The sequence below is a fragment of the Salvelinus sp. IW2-2015 genome, linkage group LG12, assembly GCF_002910315.2.
Source record: "Salvelinus sp. IW2-2015 linkage group LG12, ASM291031v2, whole genome shotgun sequence".
NCBI lineage: Eukaryota > Metazoa > Chordata > Actinopteri > Salmoniformes > Salmonidae > Salvelinus > Salvelinus sp. IW2-2015.
The window spans coordinates 6873990-6896501 of NC_036852.1; the positions used below are offsets into that span (position 1 = coordinate 6873990).

At 43.8% G+C, this 22512-nt stretch overlaps 1 protein-coding gene across 5 annotated transcripts in view; it reads right to left on the bottom strand.

Annotated features, from left to right (window-relative positions):
* The window catches only part of LOC111970956 (double-stranded RNA-specific editase 1-like), a 62871-nt gene that overhangs the window by 13098 nt on the left and 27261 nt on the right, over positions 1-22512 (bottom strand). The window contains exons 3-4 of one of the 5 annotated variants that reach the window (XM_023997738.2): positions 17579-17628; positions 4486-4512 (exon numbers count right to left, since the gene is read on the bottom strand). The exons of 1 other annotated variant lie outside the window; for it this stretch is intronic. In XM_023997738.2, the coding sequence (XP_023853506.1) occupies positions 4486-4495 (10 nt within the window). In that variant the 5' untranslated portion in view covers positions 4496-4512; positions 17579-17628. Of the gene's footprint in view, positions 1-4485; positions 4513-11322; positions 11607-17578; positions 17629-22512 lie in introns of those variants that run through there. 3 more of the 5 variants (XM_023997739.2, XM_023997741.2, XM_023997737.2) reach the window with 3 other exon arrangements.

Here is a 22512-nt window from a genome sequence, read left to right on the forward strand (position 1 = left end):
AGGACTATGGTAAATAGGCAGAAAAGAAGCAGAGATTTCGAATGCACATTTTCAGAGTTTCAGAGAGTGGATATATCCAACTAGGACCAGAGCAGCACCTATTGCTCAAACATACCATTTGAAAACACTATTGGAGTAATCTAGACACACATGATTTATTTTTTTGGGGGGGAAATAAATGACTGAGGGTTTCAAATAGAAACAATAATATTTTGATATAAATACTTCACATAGACCGGGACAGTATAATTGGTGTCCTCTCTCTCAAAAGCAACCAAATGCAAAGTCCGCCTGCAGATGAGAGAAAATGGAGGGAATTGAATGGAGGTGATCTGTGATTGCCGCAGAAGCATTTCTTTGGTGCCGTTGCTTTGAAGCGGATGCATTTGATAAGCATTYCCACAGAAAAGCAGCCTGCTGAATCTATCCAATCAGGCCAGCCACTACAGACGGAGTGATTGAGGAATACAGACTCCGTATCACTTCCGTAATGACACTTTCAAGAAGGAGAGGGTGCTGACACCACTAGATATAGAATACATAAAATGTCAMACTGAAAAGTTTTTGCTTTTTTACAACTTTTCTCATTCAATGACAATGAGAAAAGATCATAATATTTGGGAGCAAATGGCAAGTTTGTTGTTGTCGTCTGAAAGCAGAGTAGATAATAGAAACCATTCATTTAGACAGCGCTTCTGCAACTGCCACCTTATTGAGTCTAAGCTATTAAATGACATCGCTCACATTTCTTCCTATACCCCTTTTGCCTCCCCTTCCTGACTGCCTGTCAGAGAGCATCACCTCCCTTGCACCCCCCCCCCCCCCCTCCTTAAACTGTAGCTCTCACCGTGAGACAGCAGCGCTCGCCTTCCAGGACGATAGGGACGCGGCGCTGCTGTTATTCACGTTAGGTTAATCCCCAAACTGTCACTCTACATGTCATCCACCAGGCAGGAAATTAAAATAATTAAATAATTACCAGATCATTATCATCGCTGCTTTCTGGGCTGAAACGAACGTTGACGGGCTGGTTTTTACTGTAACACTCTTAGCTAGGGATTAGGGACCTTGCTTTCCTGGCTGTGGGTGGCGGTGACTGAACGGTCACTTCCTGGAGAGTGGCCTTGTGGATAATCGCTGGCATTTCCATGACAGGGGTCAGAGGTCAAGGGACAGGAAGCGTCATATTTGCATCACTGAAGATTAATGGAGGTCTGGGTTAAGTTACAGTCTTACTCATTACTTGGTCTAAATGTCATCTTTGTTTGGTTTGCTCTCACTTCAAGTGGACAAATACTAAATGAAGTACCAGGTCTATGATGGTTATATTGCCTTGGCCCTGCATGAACAGATCAGTTTAGTGAGTGATGAAGCATGTGTCGGCGCCAAAATGAGCTCTCACTGAACCAAGGTGTCTGTAGCTAGTGATTTCCAACCTTGCTATAATGGCATCATCCATCCAGACCCCTTACAGCCACCCAGCTGCACCACGTCCTATTCCACTAACATGGTGCTGGAGGCAACTGCGTGGCTGTTGGCTCAACATGTGTCAGAGTCATAATGGCCAGGCGCAGGGAGCCAGATGGGTATTAAAGAAAGGGTAGGGGCCGTAGCTGCCATAGCCTCCAGAACAGGTTTCATTAGGAATATAAACTCAGTAAAAAAAGAAACGTCCTCTCACTGTCATAACAAATATCTGTAAATATTTATATGGACATACAAGATTCAACAACTGAGACATAAACTGAACAAGTGCATCTCCTCCTCATGGACTGCACCAGATTTGCCAGTTCTTGCTGTGAGATGTTACCCCACTCTTCCACCAAGGCACCTGCAAGTTCCCGGACATTTCTGGGGGGAATGGCCCTAGCCCTCACCCTCCGATCCAACAGGTCCCAGACATGCTCAATGGGATTGAGATCTTGGCTCTTTGCTGGCATGGCAGAACACTGACATTCCTGTCTTGCACGAAATCACACACAGAATGAGCAGTATGGCTGGTGGCATTGTCATGCTGGAGGTCATGTCAGAATGAGCCTACAGGAAGGGTACCACATGAGGGAGGAGGATGTCTTCCCTGTAACGCACAGCATTGAGATTGCCTGCAATGACAACAAGCTCAGTCCGATGATGCTGACACACCGTCCCAGACGGACCCTCCCCTCCAAATCGATCCCGCTCCAGAGTACAGGACTTGGTGTAACGCTCATTCCTTCGACGATAAACGCGAATCCGACCATCGCCTCTGGTGACACAAAACCGTGACTCGTCAGTGAAGAGCGTTTTGCCAGTCCTGTCTGGTCCAGCAACGGTGGGTTTGTGCCCATAGGCTACGTTGTTGCCGGTGATGTTCTGGTGAGGACCTGCCTTACAACAGGCCTACAAGCCCTCAGTCCAGCCTCTCTCAGCCTATTGCGGACAGTCTGAGCACTGATGGAGGATTGTGCGTTCATGGTGTAACTTTGGCAGTTGTTGTTGCCACCCTGTACCTGTTCCGCAGGTGTGATGTTCGGATGTACCGATCCTGTGCAGGTATTGTTACACGTGGTCTGTCACTGCGAGGATGATAGGCTGTCCGTCTTGTCTCCCTGTAGCGCTGTCTTAGGCGTCTCACAGTACGGACATTGCAATTTATTGCCCTGGCCACATCTGCAGTCATCATGCCTCCTTGCAGCATGCCTAAGGCACGTTCACGGCAGATGAGCAGGGACCCTGGGCATCTTTCTTTTGGTGTTTTTTAGAGTCAGTAGAAAGGCCTCTTTAGTGTCCTAAGTTTTCATAACTGTGACCTTAATTGCCTACCGTCTGTAAGCTGTTAGTGTCTTAACGACCGTTCCACAGGTGCATGTTCATTAATTGTTTATGGTTCATTGAAGCATGGGAAACAGTGTTTAAACCCATTTACAATGAAGATCTGTGAAGTTATTTGGATTTTTTACAAATAATCTTTGAAAGACAGGGTCCTAAAAAAGGGACGCTTCTTTTTTTGTTGAGTAGCTCTTTGTCAGCACCATGGACAGCACTAGTGCTGCACAGCTCTCAGCACAGCAGGCCACTGAWTTGGCCAGAACCATAGCAATAAGCATATGGTGTGGTAATGTGGCTATTGCTATATTTCCCCCTAGGCCACATACATAGCTGTAGACTGCTAGGGGCCATAGCTGAGCTAATATTCCATGTAGAGGAACAACAACAACCAGAATCAGCAGGGTGGTCAATGCACATTCCAGGAARGGAAATCAGCAGGATATGAATACTGCTCTTAGTGCTAGGAGCTGGTGGACAGGGCTGAGAAGAGGGTCTTTACCTTCCTTTCTTTGACACATATGGTATTGCACAGTGCTACATACATACAGTGCTACATACATACTTGTGTTAACCATATGCCTACTTTATTCTTTATGGCAGTCAGCTTTCCCAGGGGTTTTTCTAAGAGCTTGGTTTTAGACAGTCTTAGGAGGAGGACACACAAKAATTATACACACAACAGTGAATGGTGCACATCATAGTAAGTAAATCACATAAGTGAACCAAGTASAACCAAGAAAGCCTTGTTGTTAAGCTGCTTTGGTTGTACGAAGATCAGAGCTGGCTTTTGTGTTAACCAAACCAGCCTCTCTCAGCCTGAACAGTGTAATCTCGTCTCTCCGCGTGACAAGAAGTGGCCTTGTACCCCCGCCGCCACTCAACTCCTTCCTCCCGAACATTAGCACTGACAATGTTATCAGGCTGCCGAGCCCTGGCGCCTTCGCTGGGAATGCTGGCTGCTTGCTTTGTATGTGCTGGATTGACKGAGACCGAGGCTTAGGTTGCCATTCGCTCACCAGATAATGGGCGACAGAAATTAGCTGGGGCGGAATGAGAAAATGTCAACAAAAGCAGTTATCTGTGAGTGAGTTTGTGTACACACGTTTGAAGAAAAGGGAAGTAGGGAGACAGACTTCAAGGATTTGGAGTGGCATTCTGTTCACTGTCAACGCTCACAGATATCAACATCGGATTGTATCCACAGCCCGTATAGCCTCTGTTAGCCATGCATGTTAAAAGGTTTCACATTAAAAACATGATTGAACTTTTCTGTATCTATAGCAGCGTATGCTGTCTGCGTGGTGTAAACATGCGTTTAATARGAAACCCAGGAGAGTCTGGAGCTGTATGTCTGATACATGAGAAGCCTGTCATTCACGTCSTATGGAGAAACAGASAGTATCTCACAYAGCCTGGACCACAGAGACCAACACCTAGTTACAATGTCTCCCGATGTTTTTCACCTTCAAATAATACACTCCTGTCTCAGACATACATAGACATTCATGCACCACCGCACACAGATGGAAAATATCTTACAAATCTTGTTATGTACTTATACTGTACAGTACACACAAGCAGGCTTGCAYGTGAGCACACACATGCTGTGAAATGGCAGGACTGTAATAAAGTTCATTAAAGTAGCATAAAACTAGACAACATGAGCACCCTACATACCTTGTGTCATTGCTTTGTTGATGACACCTATGAAAATAAGAGAAAATAAGAATATTATTATTATGGAAATATAAAAATGATATTCCATAAAATCTGAGGTATTGTCCCCTGATAAGATAGGATAAACCCATTTCACACTTTCTGGTGATGAAAAAGAAGAATTCGAATTTTTTGGGGAGAGAAAATGTGGAGATATGAAATGTAATGTTATGATGTGCCTTTACTGTGAAGTTCACCACAATATGTATTTAACCACCTGGTACCCTGGTCTCAATCAGCAGTCAACCCTCATCAACCCTTGTCAAGAGCTGGTAATACCCTCAATAAACCACCGACTCAAATCCCATCAGAGAGGAAAACAATGCTGAACWCATGATGACGACGGGAGACGCTGTGAGGGAGACACCAGCCAGAGGTGTCAGAGCTAACCAGACAACCCATGTGGAGACATTGATCAATGGAAGTTGGGGAAAGTTCTGGTTCTAGAAGTGGAATAGTACTATAGCTGGAGGGGAATTCTGAAACCAACTGTCAGAGCCACCCCTCAGTGGTCTAACGCAGATGGATCGATCCACTGGGTTTAGGCGGACTTGGGAGAAATAAGGTGTTGGTGCCTTCCAGCACAAAAAGCTTCCTTGAACATTGGCGGCAGCAGCGGCGGCGTATATTTCTCTCTCGCACCCTCCATTTTCTCGCCGTGAAATATCATTTTTAGACACGCTGGACAGGACCCTCGACCAGGCCCCGTCATGCCACAGGCGTGACTTATCGATGTGCCGTGGAGAGCTGATGAGATGAGATGGTGGAAGGGAGACAGAGGCAAGTGAGAGCTGAAAGGAACRGACAGAGGGAGCAGACTCTGTTTTTTATTTAACTAGGCAAGTCAGTTAGAAACAAATTCTTATTTACAATGACGGCCTACCCCGGCCAAACCCTAACCCGGACGAAGCTGGGCCAGCTGTGCGCCGCCCTAAGGTTCTCCCAGTCACAGCCGGTTGTATTACAGCCTGGAATCGAACCAGGGTCTGTAGTGACGCCTCTAGCACTGAGATGCAGTGCCTTAGACCGCTGCGCCACTCGGGAGCTGTCTGTACCTCACTACTTTTTATTTGCCTTCCTATAACAGGTTGTAAGAGACAATCCAAACATAAGATGTATCAAACTAGAAGACCAAACCTCCAACCAAATCATCAGAGTTCCTACTGTACGTAGTACCTCATTGGTTATAAAATGAATCACAATAAACTAACAGAACGAGAAGGAACTGAGCAGTAGGCTAGTTCATAGCTTTCCCTTTTATTTTCTTCATCAGCAATAGTGTACAAACTGAGGGAGCTAAATGAAGATTTAACAATGACATTAAAATCCCACAATTATTGACCTTAAAATGCAATCGGGTAAGTCATATTGGAACATAATATTGCCTTGAACACCAAGGCCATTTGAAGAAATTTTACCAAGCAAATTCAACCAAACCTTATTSGTTGACCTTTTTCAGTTTGTCAGTTACAAATGGTGTGGCTATTAGCCTGAAAGTTCCAATGGAAAAAATCACTGAACTGTTGCAGTAGTCGATGGAAATGTGACATTTAGGGCGAAATCACATGAAAATCTAAAATGAAGAAAGTATACCTATCACAACCTTGATATGGGCTGAAACTGAATTGCAATAAATCAAAAATCATTATAGTATATATCAATCTGTCTGATATACAGTACCAGTCAAAAGTTAGGACACACCTACTCATTCAAGGGKTTTTCTTTATTTKTACTATTTTCTACATTGTAGAATAATGGTGAAGATGTCAAAACTATGAAATAACACATATGGAATCATGTAGTAACCAAAAGAATGTTCTTCAAGATTCTTCAAAGTAGCCAACCTTTGCCTTCATAACAGCTTTGCACACTCTTGGCATTCTCTCAACCAGCTTCATGAGGTAGTCACCTGGAATGCATTTTAGATTTTTTCCCCAACGAGTCCAGTCCATTTTATTGTAAATGCTAGCCCTGGGTAATATAGGTCAGTGCTGCCATTGCTGCGCAGCTAATAAAATCTCCCCTGGTCTTCAAKGACATTATGTGGCTGCAGTCCCTTTACCATTTTCCCCAAAGGAAYCAATGCAGTCTTTATGATGGCGCAGTGGGCGATAGGGACGCTGTATATATTCCACACGCTAATCAGTGTCACTTAAACGGGCTAGGGTSAGGGGTCAGCCCCCCTGTGGGTCTTCTCCAACGGAAGCGAAGTCTCCAKATCTATGCTGATGACAGCCTGGCATTCATACACAGTATTCGGTCATCTCTCGCTCTCTAACTCACGCACGCAGGCACAAACACACACTATTCTATCACCTCTCAGAGTCCCCTCTACGGGGCTAGGCAGTGCAAAGGGGCCTGTCACTGTCATGCTCAAGGGTAAACCAGGTATAAGGCTTATCTCYCTCAGTCTCTGGTCTGCAGGTATGATGAGGACAAAGGCAGAACACACAATCATTATCACAAGTGTATATTATTTGATCTTTCGGARAATACCACGTCAGACTGGAAGTCARTATTCCTGTTAAATTCTTCTAGCCGCCCCGAGTCCTGAAAACTTGCCGCAACCCACCCAAGCAGCCCCTCTTCCTTCCTATCCAGCTGGCTGACAGCCAGTCGGATCAAATCCATTTAACGCCATCACAGGTTGCCCTTTGGTCCCTGGCCTCCAGTGCTGAAAATTGCTACTGTGCAAATGCCCTTCATGTAACGGTCCAACTGTGTCACATGTAGTCAGCTACCTTCCTAGACTCAGGCAGGTGWTTTTGTACTCTCTCCCACACCGTACATTGAGGAGGCACACCATTTTTYCCCCAGGTGCTCAGCAGGTAGGTATACGACAGATGAGAGATTCCAGGTTCCTAGCTCTGCCTAGCTCTGCCACTCTCTTCCCATCCCCAGCCATTCTCTCCGCACCACTACCCCCGTAGCTCACAACAGATGACTATCGCCCTCTTCCCCCGCTGCCGCTGCCGTCAAGGCCGGGCCAGGTGCTCCTCTATCTCTGGGAGAGAAGGGAGGGAATGGAGAGAGAGGGGAAGGGGAAGATGTTGAATTTCATACCTCACGGCTCCTGGATTAACCCGGTCTGGATGTAATGTTGACAGACAGGCCGACTAGCCAGGAGAGGGGTGAGGAGGGGGATGAGGAGGCAGAGGTAGCCCCTGTTTGAGAGGGTCAGCTGGATGTAACATTATAGTTAGTGGTGTAGTGGAAAAAAATACGCAGGTATTTTTCAGTGGACATTGTGTATATTCACTTCTTAAGCCTCATGATGCGCATCAAAGTAGTGTAGTGGAGGTGTACGCCATATCAATTAATAAAGGCTGACGGAGCAGATCAGAATGTTTWGCTTAAAATGTCGATAAACTATTATTTCTTCACATTTTAAGCGCAGCAATGTGCACACGGCAGTAGGTTCCAAAATGCAATTTGCAGGAAACACATATTCTAAAATGCACACCGCACACGCAAGTGGTTTCATGGACAGAGATGGAAATATCCGWTAGAAATGWWGATAGAAGGTAGATCTAAAGATGCAACAACGATCATGGGTCGGTAATATGTCTAGGACTATGCCTGCTGGACAATGAAAGGAAGTGTAAAGAAAACGAATAGAACAGGAGAACGCAAATGAGGAAGTCTTTATAAAATAATTGCTTCCACATTTCTACGGTGGGATTTTGGCTATAGGCTACTTTCACGCAAGGTAWGATTATAAAATAATACGAAGTAAAACGTCCGGGTTTGAAACAATTAAGGAACAGGAAAAACAGCGATKCTAATGATAGGCCTAACCGTCTTCTGGTAGATGACAATGGTTTCCTAAAAACCTTCTCAATTAAATGTTAACTACAAAGTAGACTATGCCTACCTGGCAGAATGATATCATGATTATTTGCATTAATCCAGTGGGCAAATGTTTTGCAAACTCTATCTCATATGCCACAGTGTTTTTTCGCTAACCAAACAGTGCTAGGTGTCTGCACACTTCAATTAAAGGGTAACTGCGCCCCCAAAATATCGACATTTCATAGACCTCAAAGGTGGTCTCCCAATGTGGTTTAAGCATTGTTGTGGACTTTGAACATCCATTTGTGTTGTTTTTCTATTAAAAAAAGTGTGAAACCTGTGAATTTCTGATTTAACAGCCTCGTTTATCTATTTCAATAGTAGACTTACTATTAGCCTACTTGCACAGTACAGCTTGGGTTGGCCTGACTGTTAGAGACCAATATGGGATTGATCAATTTAGGTCATTTAGTGTATGTCACCATTTCTCACACAATTTGTCACACTTTCCTTCGCTGGGTGGRCCGMTYKATTWTTWTTTKTKTGTGCAAAATTGGGCTATACCCACTTCTCCAGGCACCGCTACACCACTGATTATAGTGGCGKTGGTACCAAASCCAAAATACAASATATGTTCATTAAATCATATACCTAGAACAACCTAGAAMGGAACGCAGCTATTTTAGGKTTCACTGRAGACCAGGATTATCTGGATACAGCAGAGCCACCATCAAGTATCACTATCAACCTATCAGAGAAGAGGATACTGTTATGTCTGACAGAGATTCATGACGTACGGCTCAGGCAGACTAGACAGACACATCCTTTAGCGTCACAGGGCAGCCAGGTACGTCTCACAGAGCAGCCAGGTACGTCTCACAGAGCAGCCGTGTACGCCTCACAGCGCAAATCCATCCGCTTACCTTGTCTGGAATTCACTTTCCTCCCCCAGTAGCTTAAACTCACACTTCACCTCACCTCGCAGCACACCAGTTAGCATGAAGGTACAGCGGAAATTACGGAAAATGATGGTACGTATAACTTCCCAGTGTGCAGGGTGTAAACAGTGGAAAAAACCTTCGCAATACTTTTAAAAACTATTTACGTTGTTTTTACAATGGATTACAGCTAATTTCATGTATTTTATACTTGGGACAGAATGAGACAAGTAATTGCTTGTGTTTCCCGAAGACAGGCATTCAAATATGTGAGGGTTGGACTGAGTAAGCTTCRGAGTTATTTAGCCATTGAAATATTAGCAGCCATTGACAATCATGTCTAAACCCAACGAAGCGAGAATATTACAAAAATRACTTCAGCAGGCAGCACAGCACATTACAGATAATGCTCTGAGAGACAACAATATCTTCAGTCCCAAATATACTTACTAAATGCTCCACTAMAATAGATTTGATTTACTCATTCAGTCACGGGAGGCTGCTTTATGCCAGCATATTAAACGTGTCTAATAATTAAAAGGTTCTGCTGAACTTCCCTTTAATTAATTCATATGATTAATATGCCAAGGTGGCAGCTCATTGTTTACCTCTTGACAGACTATTATAGCAACAATGTAATAATCCCAACTGGCGTCCTTCCTCATAATGCATCAACAGATTACGTAGCTCTGAGGAGTCAGACCAAGCRCTTCAAGAAATCATTGGAAGACTGGGGCAAACTAGATTCATCTTGTTTCTTATAAAGTTAGACATTGTCTATAGCGCTCGCCAGCTTGTAGCCCTGAGCAAGGCAGTTAACCCACTGTTCCCCGGGCGCCGAAGACCTGGATGTCGATTAAGGCAGCCCCCCGCACCTCTCTGATTCAGAAGATGCGGAAGACACATTTCAGTTGAAGGCATTCAGTTGTACAACTGACTAGGTATCCCTCTTTCCCTTTCCCTTTCCTAAAAAACAGAAATGAGTTACCTCTGGTTCGTTCAGCCATTCCTATGGGGAAAATGAATGGAGAAAGAATGGGGTTTTGGGAAAACTGAAGAAACAAGTACACATAGTCCATCCACTTCAGGAATATTATTCGATTTTTTGTTATTTTTATAAATCAACATATCAGATCATTTTTTACTTAACCATCACATTCCTAATCTCCTTTCAGATTCCCCTTTTTCTCTAGTAGAACTTTGGATCTCAAAGACTGTGTATGACGGGGACACGTTACAGTACGCAAAGAGACAAAACTGCCTATCGCCATGCTGTATCCACGCTCCAGAGATTAAAGCCCAGGAGTGGAAGGAGGGTTTATGCTTCCCGCATGGACACCTCTCAGAATTGAAACTCCTATCTGCTCGCCTTGCAATAGACTACCGGTTCCCCCATCGTTGCAGAAAGTTAATTTGAAAGTGAATATATCTGCCTATTGCCATCACCCAAAGCAACGGGCGCGGAACTGAGCCTGTATCCTGTCATAGAAAATGACAGAATACATCATGCGTACTGTATATAGTGTGTGAAGTCTGAGTGGCACTGACAGTAGGCTTCAGAGTTAAATGTATGATATCTATAGGTCTGTTTAAAGGGTGAAAACTCTTGGAAGATTGCATGTGATATAAACACAGTTCTTGATCCTTCGAACACAAATACGACATCACAAATACATGTTTCCGTGGAAAATAAAGTAATACWATTCTACTACAAATACAGGTTTGCCTCAAAAACKTTTAACATGCATTTGAAGCACACAGCAGTGTATATTTCTATGCATGAATTCTCATATTGTTATCACAAACTCAATGACATATTTCCAATATCTGAAAACTGCCTGCATCATTCTCAGAGACAACATACGCAGTGATAACGCTCACAACTCTGTAACCAAATACACAAGCACACCAGAGCAATCCTTGCATTAGTCAATCAACCAATCCATCAATGTGACGTACAGTGACACAAAAACCCCAGACCTACAGATACACACACAAAGCCCACACGAGCACTCCCCTCCACGCACACACAAAGCCTATCCCTCCGAGCTATCCTGGAGCGGAGTACCTTTGCGCTCGGAGCGTTTCTTGCGCCTCCTCTTGAACCTCCTCCGGATCAAGCAGTAATAGGCCCCTGCGGTCCCCATGGCCTGGGAGCCATCCAGAAACAGAGCCATGCCTAACAGGGCTGTTCTGTTGCCCCTAGGCAGTCCTTTTGCCCCTTACGCTGCCCTGTTGCCCCTAGGCTCTCTTTAGCCTGGAGAGTCTAGGAGGCACTGCACTTCCCCTCCCTCTCTCACTCTGCTAAGTACTGTACAGGCGCCAGGCGCAGAACCTCCCTCCTCCTGTCTGTCGTTCACACCCTCAGATGTCATGAGCTTTGCCAGCCGGTACTTTTATATGAATGATATAAAACGAACGAACGTCACTCCAGTGGTAGCCAATCTCGCCCTCTCCTTACGGACCCTCGTGATCTGAGGAGACACATGTCACAGTCACATACACACGCACACACACATGCGTGCACAACACACACACTTTTCTGGCCACATCCAATGACGATCACCTTCAGATGGCCAACAAATGCCATCTAAGAAATAGAAACATATCGATTTATACTGATTCAAAGGATCTATATTGTCCCATTGCTGTCACGGTGTCACAGTTACCCCAGTGTCACATGCAGGTATTCAGGGCAGGTGGAAATTMATTTCCACAAGCTCACTCTATGGACACATAGCTGGCTCTCAGTGTACGTTTCCCTGTGTCAGCAGCCCAAGACTCCATTCCACCAGTCCCCCATCCAGACCTCTCTAATCCTGGGGGTAATTATTGTCCTGACATGCACCAGTGGCTTCCTGGCTGGGGGACTTAGCACTCCRTATTGTAGAAGCGCCACACCACTTAGTGTCCATGCCTACTATCATTCAGGCATCAGCTAAACCTGGCCAGGGTTATTATGAAACTCCTCACCCTCATAAAGAGGGGGAGATTAGCTGTAATTGTATATTAATTATACATACAGTAAGAAAACACATACAAGTAGTACATCGTGGGTCTCGTGAAAACACATACCAGACGGTATAACTTACTGCTGGACCTCTGTCTCCCCCCAGTGAACAGTGAACGCAATCGAGATATTTTGGATCCAAAACGTGATAGTATCACAGAGTTTCTAAACCCAGAGGCACAACATCGCAAGACTTCCTGGAACGCTTGCGAAACAGACCAAATAGACCAGGAGGTTCTCTCATTCAGAAGTCAAAAGATTCTGCCTTAGCTGTTACTTTTCTCGAAATCTAACGGCACAACCTAGATTATAGCCAATGTCTTAAGTAGTTGAACATGTTATTACTCTAACCTCATGAAAGTGGCAAACTGACAAGTTTTAATTTTCGACAAAAATAACTTTATATCGAAGGAGTGCCTTTTATTTGACGGCCTGCACACTCGCAGTTCGGCGTTAGACGCGATGACGTGTTTTGGGATCCCAAGTGCCGCAGCGGTCTAAGGCACTGCACCTCAGTGCTTGAGGCGTCACTACAGACACCCTGGATCGATTCCAGGCTGTATCACAACCGGCCGTGATTGGCAGTCCCATAGGGCGGCGCACAATTGGCCCAGCATCGTACGGGTTTGGCCGGTGTAGGCCGTCATTGTAAATAAGAATTTGTTCTTAACTGACTTGCCTAGTTAAATAAAAGGTTAAATAAAAAATAAATAAATTCTTCGCATCTTCATTCTGATAGTATGCTGTAACAACGCCAGATGAGAAACAGGTTCTCTGGCCTACACTGCCCCCCTGTGGCATGTCTTGGAGTGGTGTATCAACTCAAGTGAACCAAGCCCATCTGCACAACATCAATATAGACCCATTTCCTGGCCGCGTCATGAAAAGTTGCACGCAGTTTCGAATCAGAAAGGGGCTTGTTTACATTGAAGTGACTATGAACACATCCAACTTCAGATGCAGCTCACGTAAGTTAATACACTTGTACCTGTATACGGCTTGGAAATGGCAGATTTGGGCACTAATAAGCACCTAAATTGGAACACAGTGGCTGTAGAGTAACATGCTATAAATGACGTCAGAGCTCAGGCTCTACGCATCACAGCGCTGTATGGGTTTTGACCGACAGACGTTCTGAACTTGAGCACCGCATGCAACAAGAAGTTGCCCCCATCCCTTCTGCTAATTGGGCAACTTTTGCTAATGTTTTGTTGTCTGACTGAGGGAAATGCTGTATATTAACCCTCCTGTTGTGTTCGTTTCATGTTCATTAATGGGGTCGGTCCAAAATGACCGCCCCGTTATAGCTGATTATAAATCCATAATAATACATATATTATCACCTAATGTTGTGTTATATCTTTTTATCAACTTAGGTTCTTGTGAACATTACAAGTTTTGAACTTCTATTTTCTATTTATGGCCTGTAGGCCTCATTGACCTGAGCTCATACAACTCGTTTTTGAGTTAAAAAAAGCATAATGTATGGATTATTTTGACTATAACAAATACTCAGATGAAACATATTGTGCTATTTATCACAGACTACTTTGTGTCAAAGTTTAACAAGGACTCTCTCCTCCTCATCAGTGTCATGATCAAAGATATGATCAAGAGCCTCACATACAGTATATCGTTTGGACATTGTGCTGCCACAGAATGAATTGTGAGCAAGGCCTCAAAAAAGCTTTATATACCAGAGCTGCCAGAAAAGTTCTATATATTATTGAAACAATGTTGCGATTGTTCATGAGAATGCCAACAGGTGTGGTTCCCGTGGGGGGGGGGGGGGATTCTCTTGGGAAAAGGTTCCTGTGGGGGTTGCCATGGAAGCCAAGAAGGGGAGTGAGGTGTGTGTGTGTGTGTGTGTGTGTGTGTGTGTGTGTGTGTGTGCGTGCGTGCGTGCGTGCGTGCGTGCGTGCGTGTTCAAACACACATGCATGTGGGGGTCTGAGAGAGGAAGTGTGTCCATCTGATGAATGGGCATGTCCCTGAACTCAATTTTATACACTAATTGTAGTCTCACCCATTCATTTCTAATGACCGGTCATTTTTGACCGGGAACATCACAGGTGTACAAAAGTTAAAATAAAACGCCCAAAATGTTATGAAAATCATCCAAATGTATTTTGTGTGTTCAGATGCCCGGTGTGGACAAAGTCATGGAACCTTATGACAATCAGATTAAATGAACTACATTTTTCAGAGAGAAAACTTGTAAATCGGTCCAATTGGACCGGAACACAGCAGGAGGGTTAAGAGGATAGGATGTCATTTAAAAGATGAGACGTTGAGGATTATAATAAATACCGCTTTGATGTCATACAAGCGAGCCAAATACCCGTCCAAATGTGCACTTCACATTTCCATATCGTAAAACTCATGTCATATACAGTGTGAACGTTCATGATCAGTATGATTGATATAGTTACCAGATGACATGGTGTCATAGCCTGGGTTGTCCTGAACAGAATGAGCCTGTGTTTGTCTATCGTGAAGAACACACACCTGAACGCACTCATGACTCCTTTCTATGCTCACCAAAATTACGATTTCTCTGACTTGCTTTGTGAAGGCCTAACACCGTAAGATTATATTTTATAACTTAGCTAGTCATGTTGGCAATAGAACAAGCTTTCAAATGATGCCCACCTGACCCAGATTGCGATTTGTAATGGGCCGTTTTTTCGATTGCGTAACCAACAGTAAATGTGTGATGGGGGGGRTGAGGGCTGTGTTCCAAACAAAACAACTACAAGTGTGCTTGCTCTAGTTCCTCAACGGCACAGCTAGGAGAGCTAAAAAAAAGCACCTAAAGACTATTCTTTGAGTCATAAAAGTGCATTGAAATTACACGGGCACACTTTGGAGAAGTGTGTGGCCACCTCTAACTAAAACCCTTAGTCCTCTCACTCAAACCCTTGTCATTTTTCTTGTCTTATGTTGCACCTACCCCACATTTTCCAGGAATATTCTTATCCTGTTACTGAATGTATCCAGAGTATTTTCAGGTTTTGTTATCAACAAATGCGGCAAAAAGTACAGCAAATGTAAAACGCACATCAAATCGACAGGGTAACGTTCAGACTCAGTCTCATGCGTGTCCTCAACTTTGGTCTAATCATTTCCCCATAATCTCCAAACTGTTCCCTTTCTATTGCGTGCATGCTCATGCATATGCATTTCATATTTCTTCTGTAAGAAACATTTCAATGTATTCCTATCCATATAGGCCAATTCCCACAAGACCTAAAGGGTTAACAAACACRTAATAAGATGGCCATCCTCCGCAACATTATTTACATTTTTTATTTAACTAGTCAAGTCAGTTAAGAACAMATTCTTATTTACAATTACGGCCTAGGAACAGTTTTTACCTTGTCAGCTCGGAGATTCGATCTAGCAACCTTTTGGTTACTGGCCCAACGCTCTAACCACTAGGCTCCCTGCCGCCCCACATTGCAGATGTCAACGGATAATTGATTACCTAGCAAGCCAGCGAGGCAAGGTAAAATATCTCAAATAGAGCTAGATAAAGCCAGAAGAAGAATATACTTGTTGAGAATAGCTAATCAGTCTTGTGTGTTCACATGGCAATCATTCACTCACTGCTAAGTTTTGTCAAGGTCCCGACATCAGTGTATAGCTATTCTGCTACAGGGCTTTATGATGCAAGCATGSGCACGTATGTATCACTTAACATGACATTTGATTGTAAACAAAACATTTCTCTATATAGGTTGGCTATACAATGCCAAAGTTGGGACATAAACACTTTTTTTATTATCCATTTTGTATTTATATATATTTTTGAAAGATTGCTATTGTGTTAATCCATAGAGAAAATGACAACAGATACATGGCCTGAGCACGGCCGGTCCTGGGTGATCTGCCACCCTAGCATGACTAAAAAACTGCAGCCCCTACTAGAATAGTCCTAGGAAGCAAAATTACGTTGAAAAGACGTCTAAAATATGTATTTTTCTAGATGTTGAAGTTAGGTTCAATTTAGGTTCTGAATTAAAGGTGAAAATACGTATTTTCCGGGCATTGAAWTCAGGTTAATTTTTGGTTMTGAAYGAAGTGGAAAAGACGTCATTTATAGACATATGTTTGAGCCAATTCAAGGCTGGTCCAGACCGGACAAAATCTGAACCAAAAATAGACGCCTATGATTGGTTCAGATTTGATCCGGACTGGACCAAAAACMAACGTCCTTGGAYGTGCAAATCAAGGCCGGTCTGGACTGCACCAAAAAAAGACATCCGTGTCARTCCGTGCTTACTGAGGTATAGCCTACAGTGTCGCCTGAAATKGAATTTTAGGAATGCCCATCTATGTGGGAGGCCTACCTTTTGTAAAACACCAAAAAAAAGTATGGCCGATCCGGTCAGGACCAAAAAAAGACATCTAAAAGACGGCCTACCATGTTGGCCACAATGGAATTTTATGAATGCCCACCCATTTGGTAGGCCCACTGTTTGTAAAACAGGCCGTTGCCTTTATTAGTCCTGATTCCTTTGACCTAATTAATTAATTCAAAGCTATTAAAGCTCTGAAAATCAGCTACATTAACCTATTTGCAATGTGTTTACACAGCGGGAAATGTAGCCGTATTTTCTTTTTTCGCTATGATCAGCTCGTAAAAAAAGTACGGATATAAACTTGAAACCACKGATCATGACAATTAAGCCCATGGGATCAAACTCCTGAACAGCAGTTGTGAGTAGCCTGATTGTCCATTCCATATTGTCCATTTTACTTTGACCTGTCCTGTTTTTAGGATATACTGTTTGTTAACACGTCAGCGCATTTTTTATTTATTTAGGTTGGGCAATTTGATCTGAGAAACCTACATGATGCAAACGTTTCCGTCTCATTACATTGTCATCCATTTTATCTCCAGCCTGTAGGCTACAGAAAAGGCCACATACTCTTCACTTTATTTGCCACATGATTTATGTAAAAAAAATTGGATGATGGAACGTTGGTGGAGCGCAGCAGCGATGCGTCTCGCCAACAGCACCCTGGAGAGGCGCGCTGGGAATGGACAAGATAAATATTTTGTGTCCCTGACTTTGGCAAAGCGGGCACTGCTTATCACAGGGCGGCATCAGCGCTCACCTAAAAAGCCCAAATGACACTGGTTGAGAGAAATTGTCATTGTTTTGGGGCAGAATTATGTGTTTATGGAGGTGCATCCTGGTCAGTTTAGCTCAGAGAATCCTGCCATAGGCATCCGCCTAATCCTGCCTAAAGAGCGGGCCGGCCCTGAGCCTGAAAATGAAATCAAATGACAAAACGGGTCACCCACCTGGTTTATACCTGCTGAGCGCTCTGGGTGTACTTGGTGGATCCAGYGATCTGAAAAAAACAATTAAAACAGTATGTAAACCTCCTGTATAGTTCAAACTGTCAAGCCTTTGCAGTCCTCTGGCTGTGGTAAAAGTGGACACATCAACAGATCATGTAGTAGCATCAAACAACCACTAGATGGAACTCWTGAACTACTCACATTTTTAGTAAGCAAACACTTTCTATTAGATCCCAACCTCTGACAACACAGCACTGAATAGCCCCACACCACAGTAGGATGATTCAGTAAGTGCTCTATCCTGTTGAGAATGCACTGTAACAAACAGAGTTCACATGAGGGGTGTGATGACGATCAGAAGTGCACACACTAGGAGGGTGAGTGTATGGACTCCACTCACTGCTTGGTTTGTCAGTGTGCCACAGGGTCTGTCTGACCCTTGACAGTGGATCTGCCTCTAACCCCAACCTGAAACTACAGGCCAGAAATGAACTAAGGACTGCACAGAATTATACTCTCCCCTTATCCAATATCAACACAGTTACAGCCTACTCTGGCAGCACACAGAACTCAAAGTCAAAGTGACAATTGTAGGTGCAGGGAGCCAGGGCCGGCCATATTCATCAGAAAACAAGAACAATTGAACATAGCATGGGTATTGTTATGGTGACATGGTACCCTCATTCGTGTCCTGTGAAGAAGTCGAACGTAGTGTGCGCTCTTGTTAAGTAGCTAATCAAGCAAAATAAGTGTGTGTGTGTCTTATTCACAACATCTGAATGTAATTCAAGGGCACAGATGCTGCCTGCTGGACATCACAGAGACACACTTCCTTTGACACATCACAACTTCCTCCACAGACAGCTGTAGGCATTCACGGCTCCAGAATAATGCTAACGAGGTCCTCCATTCCAAAACGGCAGCATAACTTACAGCACAATGGCTTGTGCCATGGTTCAGATGGTTAAGCAGGACGCACTCTCGTGTTCTCTTGGCCTTTTCAACRTCAACATGTATTAATTGCTTCACTTAAACAGCTCTGAATCTCGTTTGCCTCGATTCATCACAGATCATCCCAGGTCATTCCTCAAAACATGTATTCATGACAAAGCCATGGAAGCATTCTCACATGCATTGCACAGATAGCAATCTGCAGATAAGTGGTGATGAAGAAAAGGCACTCTATAGCAAACTGCCTGCTCTTTCCCCTGCTTCACTATCCTATCTGCATGCAGGTCTCATCAATACTTTGACAGCTTAATCAGTTACTGGTGTCACCTGCATMATTTCTCTCCCCCTGCACATCATAATGCTAGGGGCTAGGGACAGGGGACAGGGGAGTAATCAGCCCATTCAACATCCAACCCGCTCCGAGGCTCTGGGGCTRTGTCCCAAATGGCACCCATACTACTCCCTACCTAGTGCACTAGTTTTGGCGTAACACAGTTTTTTTGACCCCCCCTCAAGGTTAGAGTTCGTCCCTCTCCTCCATAAAAAACAAATGTGGAATGCGTCAGCCAGACTTACATCGATGATAGTCTTTCTGTGGTACCAGGGCATGTAGCCTACAGTCTTGCTTTAGGCATTTTACATTTTTGTCATTTAGCAGACGCTCTTATCCAGAGAGACTTACAGCAGTGAGTGCGTACTTTAAGTCATGGATCAATATTTATTGGTAGGCCTATTTGGGGATTATTTTCTCAAGTTAAGCCTAACATTTCACAAAGCTATACACGGTGTCGCAAAGCTGCCAAGATTTAATGAAATGACTTGTTCAGTAATTCAAGTTAGAAATTCAAACATTGCAGATTGTAAAAATAAAAAAAGTCGATACAACAGCATACTAATCAGCAACCAATATGTTTGATTTGCTTGAGCCCTTAAGAACTGTTATCCACTAAAGATGATCTGTTTGCATCGGCCAATTCATTTCCTGTCCAGTATCCAGATTAACTATATAGGAAGCTCTGGGATAGGTCATCTCTTTCCGTAACGTGTTGAGGCCGGAAAATAAGGGGAACGCGAGAGGCTCAATTAAAGATGTTACAGAACTGCCACTCCCTTCTTCCCAGTTTCCCTGATGTTGCTACGGCAATCAAGCTGTTTTTACCATTTTGTCACTTCTGCGGAGAGATCGCTTTCTAAACTAAAACTCTACCTAAGAACAATGCGTTAAACTCTCGGTCTGATATGTGCTTTTGAACCCCCGAGTAAGCTCCACTCATTACACCACCGGCACCRTCGGAGCCTTCACCACAGCATTTGTTCACCCATATCCCCTTACTTTCAATCAATGATTTCTATTTCAAGGCCTGAGGCACTTTGATCAGTCACATTCTTGACGCCCAAGAAACAAATACTTAGCCTCCTAGTGCATATGGAAATGAAAAAGGTTCATGAATGACTTTTTTGAGGATAAAAAAAAAGTGACTATCGATGACAGGCACACGGGCCCCCACGCCGTGCAGGGGCTGCGCCAGTTGCTCTGGTCAAAAGTAGTGCACTACAAAGGGAATAGGGTGCCATTTGGGACACAGCCCAGAGGGCTCCAGGGCAGCTTACTCAGGCAGAACCACATGTGCTGAGGGTAATTTGGTGCACCAGTGATTCCATTTGATGTTTTATGGTGCCTGATGTTTAGGGTAATTTCCCTGTGCATAGAGAGAGACTGTGGTCACAAGTGACAATGGTTTGAAAACTCAGGGTGTTAGACAGAGTATTGGTACAGTTTACAGAGTCTGTAGTGCTTCTATTTCCCAAGGAAATATGACACAAGAATAAAAAATAAAAGCACATTTTGTGGGAGAGACATGCAAATATTCCTGCTCTAGCTCTATTTAAAAAAAGAAAGACTGGATATCGCCACACTGAACCATGTCGAGAAAACAAACATTCCCACAGTCTAATGTTTGAGAGGAGCACACACTGTAACGAGCGTGCTGAGAGTCGGGAAGCAAGTTCAGAGAGTGCGTGTTTTAATAAATAAACACAACATAATACAAAAATAAGAAACACGAACAACGCACAGACATGACGCAGGAGCAGAAACAACGACGCCTGGGGAAGGAACCTAAGGGAGAGACATATATAGGGAAGGCAATCAGGGAAGTGATGGAGCCCAGGTGAGTCTGATGGCGCGCAGGTGCGCGTAACGATGGGGACAGGTGTGCGCCATAACGAGCAGCCTGGTGACCTAGAGGTCGGAGAGGGAGCGCACGTGACACGCAGTCTCTTTCTGAGCGTGGACCTCGTAAAGGGCTGATAGAGCCACCATTGTCCACGGCCAGACCACAGAATGAGAGTGAATGAGAGGAAGACTAACATTTTGGTAGGTAGTAGGTTGCTGTTAACAACGCACTTACATATTGCATTGTGTGTGTATTGTGAGACGAAGAACCTATGGATTTTCCCCCTTCTTCCTGAGGGGAGTTCACTTCCTCGTCTGTTCCGACCCCTTGGCCTGTACGGCTCCCTCCCGCTCCAGGGCACTTGTCCAAACTCTTCCAGTTGTATGCCTCTTGAATGAGCAGGGCAAGCCCATCATCACATCAACACAACTCATGTATGGGAATCAAAACAAATTCCTGTCGTGCAATAGTGAGACGGAGCATGAAGTAAGCAACCGGGGATGTTGACTCACCGTCAGAGTGCATTGCTTTCGAACAGTCTTGATGTTGAAGGGTCTGGGGTGGCTCTTTTAAACATGTGGGATTTAGTGTATAAGGCTATTTCTATTTCGTTACATTGACGTCACATTAACGTTACATTGACATTGTATTGTAATGAGCGATCTTTTCACTGTTAAATTGGTGTGTGAAACTTATACTGTAGCCTATGTAATGTTAGGTTAATTTACAAGCAGAGTTGAAACATTAAAGAAATGCTCCGGTACTTTAGCGACTATGAATTAATTGTTTTAAACCTCCCGCTTTGGGCTGAAAATGTCATACATGCATAATCTATGAGCAGAGTTACTGTCGTACCTAAATTAGCCACAAAATCCCTAGTTTGAAAGCGACCGTTTTCTTGAAGCTGTGCCATGCCATTTTCCCTACATTTCCCCCCATGTTGGCCCGCCCCCTAGCAATTTGAGTTCTATGAGCTTCAGCGCCTCACATTTAAGTGACAGCTGGCAAGAGGTCTGCCCAGCGTTATCCAATGAGGTTGCAGGGCAAGTCCAACAACTCAATGGACACAGCAAAGAGAGAGAGAGAGAGCAATGATGTGGTGAACATATATGATGTAGTACGCAACTTTCGGGGACCACTTTTGGATCGTGAGTGCTACTTTTAGAAATACTGGCTAAAAAGTATACATGAATCTCTTTAAGGGGCAATCTGCAGTTAAGCGGTCACCCCCCACCTCTGATGAGGGATGGGACTGGAAAAATGATACCCCTCTAAAATTCATAGACAGAGCTATGGATGTAGGGACTGCCCATCTGTGATCAAAATGATAGTTTTGATCATTTGATCATCACCGGCCGTGATTGGGAGTCCTATAAGGCGGTGCACAATTGGCCCAGTGTTGTCCGGATTTGGCTGGTGTAGGCCGTCATTGTAAATAAGAATTTGTTCTTAACTGACTTGCTTAGTTAAATAAAGGTAAAATATATATAAATGTTTTTTAAATACAGTGTTTGTTTTCAATTACATTGTTTACAAACAAAGGAATAAAACAAGCTTTTATTTTGGGTTCTGATTGGGTAAGACAATTGAACTAGGCTCATGAGGAATTTATAAGTTATATTCTTCAAAAATCTATTCTTCAAAAATATAGTGAATTTAAAAGTCAATTTTTTTTTGCCGCAATCACAGATTGCACCTTTAACAATCTGGTTTACGATATTGAGCTGATGCACAGGCTCCATTAAATCACTCTACAGAGAATGATTCCATTGTGACCATCAAACCAGTTTTATTGCACTCAGCAGT